This window comes from Sinocyclocheilus anshuiensis, unplaced genomic scaffold, assembly GCF_001515605.1.
Source record: "Sinocyclocheilus anshuiensis isolate Anshui unplaced genomic scaffold, SAMN03320099.WGS_v1.1 scaffold480, whole genome shotgun sequence".
Lineage (NCBI taxonomy): Eukaryota > Metazoa > Chordata > Actinopteri > Cypriniformes > Cyprinidae > Sinocyclocheilus > Sinocyclocheilus anshuiensis.
In genome coordinates this window covers 371,103-373,780 of record NW_015555743.1, presented here as the reverse complement: position 1 = coordinate 373,780, position 2,678 = coordinate 371,103, and the positions used below count along the sequence as shown (strand labels likewise).

The following is a 2,678-nucleotide window of genomic DNA, read 5'->3' as shown; positions in this document are numbered from 1 at the left end:
TTTTTAGCAGGTCCGAGCTGTAATGGCGCAGCTCTATTCTGGAAAAGGGGGCGGAGAGCAGCAGCTCATTTGCATTTAAAGAGACAGGCACGAAAAACAGCGCGTTTCTGCTTCCACGCAAAATAAGCATTTTATATAATAAATGATCTGTGGGGTATTTTGAGCTGAAACTTCACAGATACATTCTGGGGACACCAGAGACTTATATTACATATTGTAAAAAGGGGCATAATATCTCTCCTTTAACATATATAAATAAATACAAATATAACATCATGATATTTGTGTATTTTATGTTTAAATTAGTGCTGTCAAAATTAGCGATTAATTTTTTCAGTTTAACGCGGTAAAAATATTTAGGCTCTAAAGGCTCGCTCTTCAATTGCACCACAAATGCGCCGGCGCGCGCTTGTAGCCTGTATCTTTTCATATCAAATCGCAAAAGAAACTACGAGCATGCAATGTCGTAATTATGTCATCAGTTAAGTCATGAAGTTACCATAAAAGGCAATTAAAGCTGCCTTAAAACTGTGCGTGTATGTATTTGTTATATGATACACACCCGATTCAACTCAATAGTAGAGACTTTAAGAACTGAAGTGGGTCACAATAGGTAAAGAGATGTGTGTCAGATCCACGTCACGTTTAGCATTGGCAGCTCTTAAAGGGACAGCAGACAAAAAACCTAATAACCAGCTGCCGTGATGTCTGGTAATCAAGGATTAAAAAAAAAAAAGAGGAAATCAATAACTTTTGTAGCTTTAAGGATTCATCTATATTTAATTTAGAATTTAGTGTTTGATAAATTTATTCCATTTTTGTATATTTCCTACTTGCTGAAGGGCACAGGTAAATGTGACATTTATTATAATGGGTTTATGTGAAGTTCACTCAAATTGGAAGTTATTTTAAGTAGTCTAATAAATGTTAAAATTGATAGCGATTAATTTCAGAAAAAATTTGCTATTAATTAGTTATTTTTTTAATGGATTGACAGCACTAGTTTAAATATATGTATATTATATGTATATTTGTTAAAATATGATTGTATATTTTTATGATATATTTGTATATTTCTATATATTAAAATATTGTAATAGTTGCATATTTTTCATGTATTTTAACATATATACAGATATACAAATATAATATCGTAAAAATATACAAATATCCTTATATTTTAGCATATACAGTGGTGGCCAAAATTATTAGAACACCTGACGGATTTGAAAATATTGACCTTTTTTTGCCTCCAAAACATAATTTAATTTCATAATGTTCATGAAACATGCAGATGGTAGCTCTTAAATGTTCTTAAATATGCCAAGTGTTCTAACAATTTTGGGCACCACGTATAAATATATACAAATATAATATCATGTTGTATTATTTCATGATATTTGTGTATTTTATGTAAAAAAACAAAAAAAATCATGATATATATCATGGTAGTATATTTTTCATGTTAATATATAATATTATTCTATATTTTTATGTACTTTAATATGTCATGATAGTTGTATATTTTATGAAATTATTATATTTGCATATCTTCTGCTCCTCAAGGCTGCGTTTATTTGATCAAAATACCGAAAAAACTGTTAATAATAAAACTAACGGTTTTCTATTTTAATATACTTTAAAATATAATTTATTTCTGTGATGGAAAGCTGAATTTTCATTCTTTTTTTTTTTTTTTTAAAGATGCATAGATAAAAGATGGTGGCATAATATTTAATGTAATGAACTTCAATGGTGTTTTTGAGTGAGTACATTCACTAAATAGAGACAAAACATGGAGTGGATCAAACAAAACTGGGATTGACAGACAATCATTTTCTGTTCTTTTTGAACTGAAGGCTCAGTTTAGCCCATGACTGTCACTGTGATATTTACAATAATGCATTTGTCAGATGCTTTTATTCAAAGTGACAAGTGTGTGTGTGTGTGTGTGTGTGTGTTTGGTGCAGGTCTGGCCCGTGCGAAGTCGGTCCCCAGCCACACATACTCTAATGAAGTGGTGACGCTCTGGTATCGTCCTCCAGACGTGCTGCTGGGATCCACAGACTACTCCACCTGTCTGGACATGTGGTGAGTCTCCATCATCTCTGCATCCATCACACTCAAAACCACATCCTTTGCTCCCATACTGCAACTCAACATCACACTGTGTAGTGCACTTAAAAGTGCACACCCATGCAACTCAACAATGCAGTGCAAAAAGCATTTTTTCTTGTTTTGCAGTTAAAATATCTAAATGTCCTGAAAATAAAACCTGAGAAAAAAATGATTGTTTTCAGAGAAATAGAGAAACATTTAGTGAGGTGCATGCACTATGACAGTGGGAGGCAAAAATTGTTTTATAAAGATTCTCTTTATTTTTTTTACAGTTTTTTCAACTGCTTACACACAAAATCTTTTCTTGTTGCACTGTTTCTGAAAGCTGACACTCAAACAGCAGAAGCACGCACCAAATCTGCAAAACCATACACTGATTCTCTACCTTAGAATTCAATTTCATAAAACACTTTTTGCAAAACACAACACACAATTCTCTATGTAACACTCAAAAATCTAACAGAAATTAATATTACGGCAATGGTGTTTGCAAATGTTTGCTTTTGAGATGTGTTTGTGATATTTTGAATGCAGTGCTTCATTTTGCAAGAGATGTGAGG

General features: G+C 32.2%; 1 protein-coding gene across 1 annotated transcript in view; it reads left to right on the top strand.

Moving 5' to 3' along the window:
* Positions 1-2,678, top strand: part of cdk14 (cyclin dependent kinase 14) — a 122,569-nt gene that overhangs the window by 44,752 nt on the left and 75,139 nt on the right. Inside the window, exon 7 of the mRNA XM_016466858.1 lies at positions 1,971-2,091. Coding sequence (XP_016322344.1) covers positions 1,971-2,091 — 121 coding nt within the window. The remainder of the gene's footprint in view (positions 1-1,970; positions 2,092-2,678) is intronic.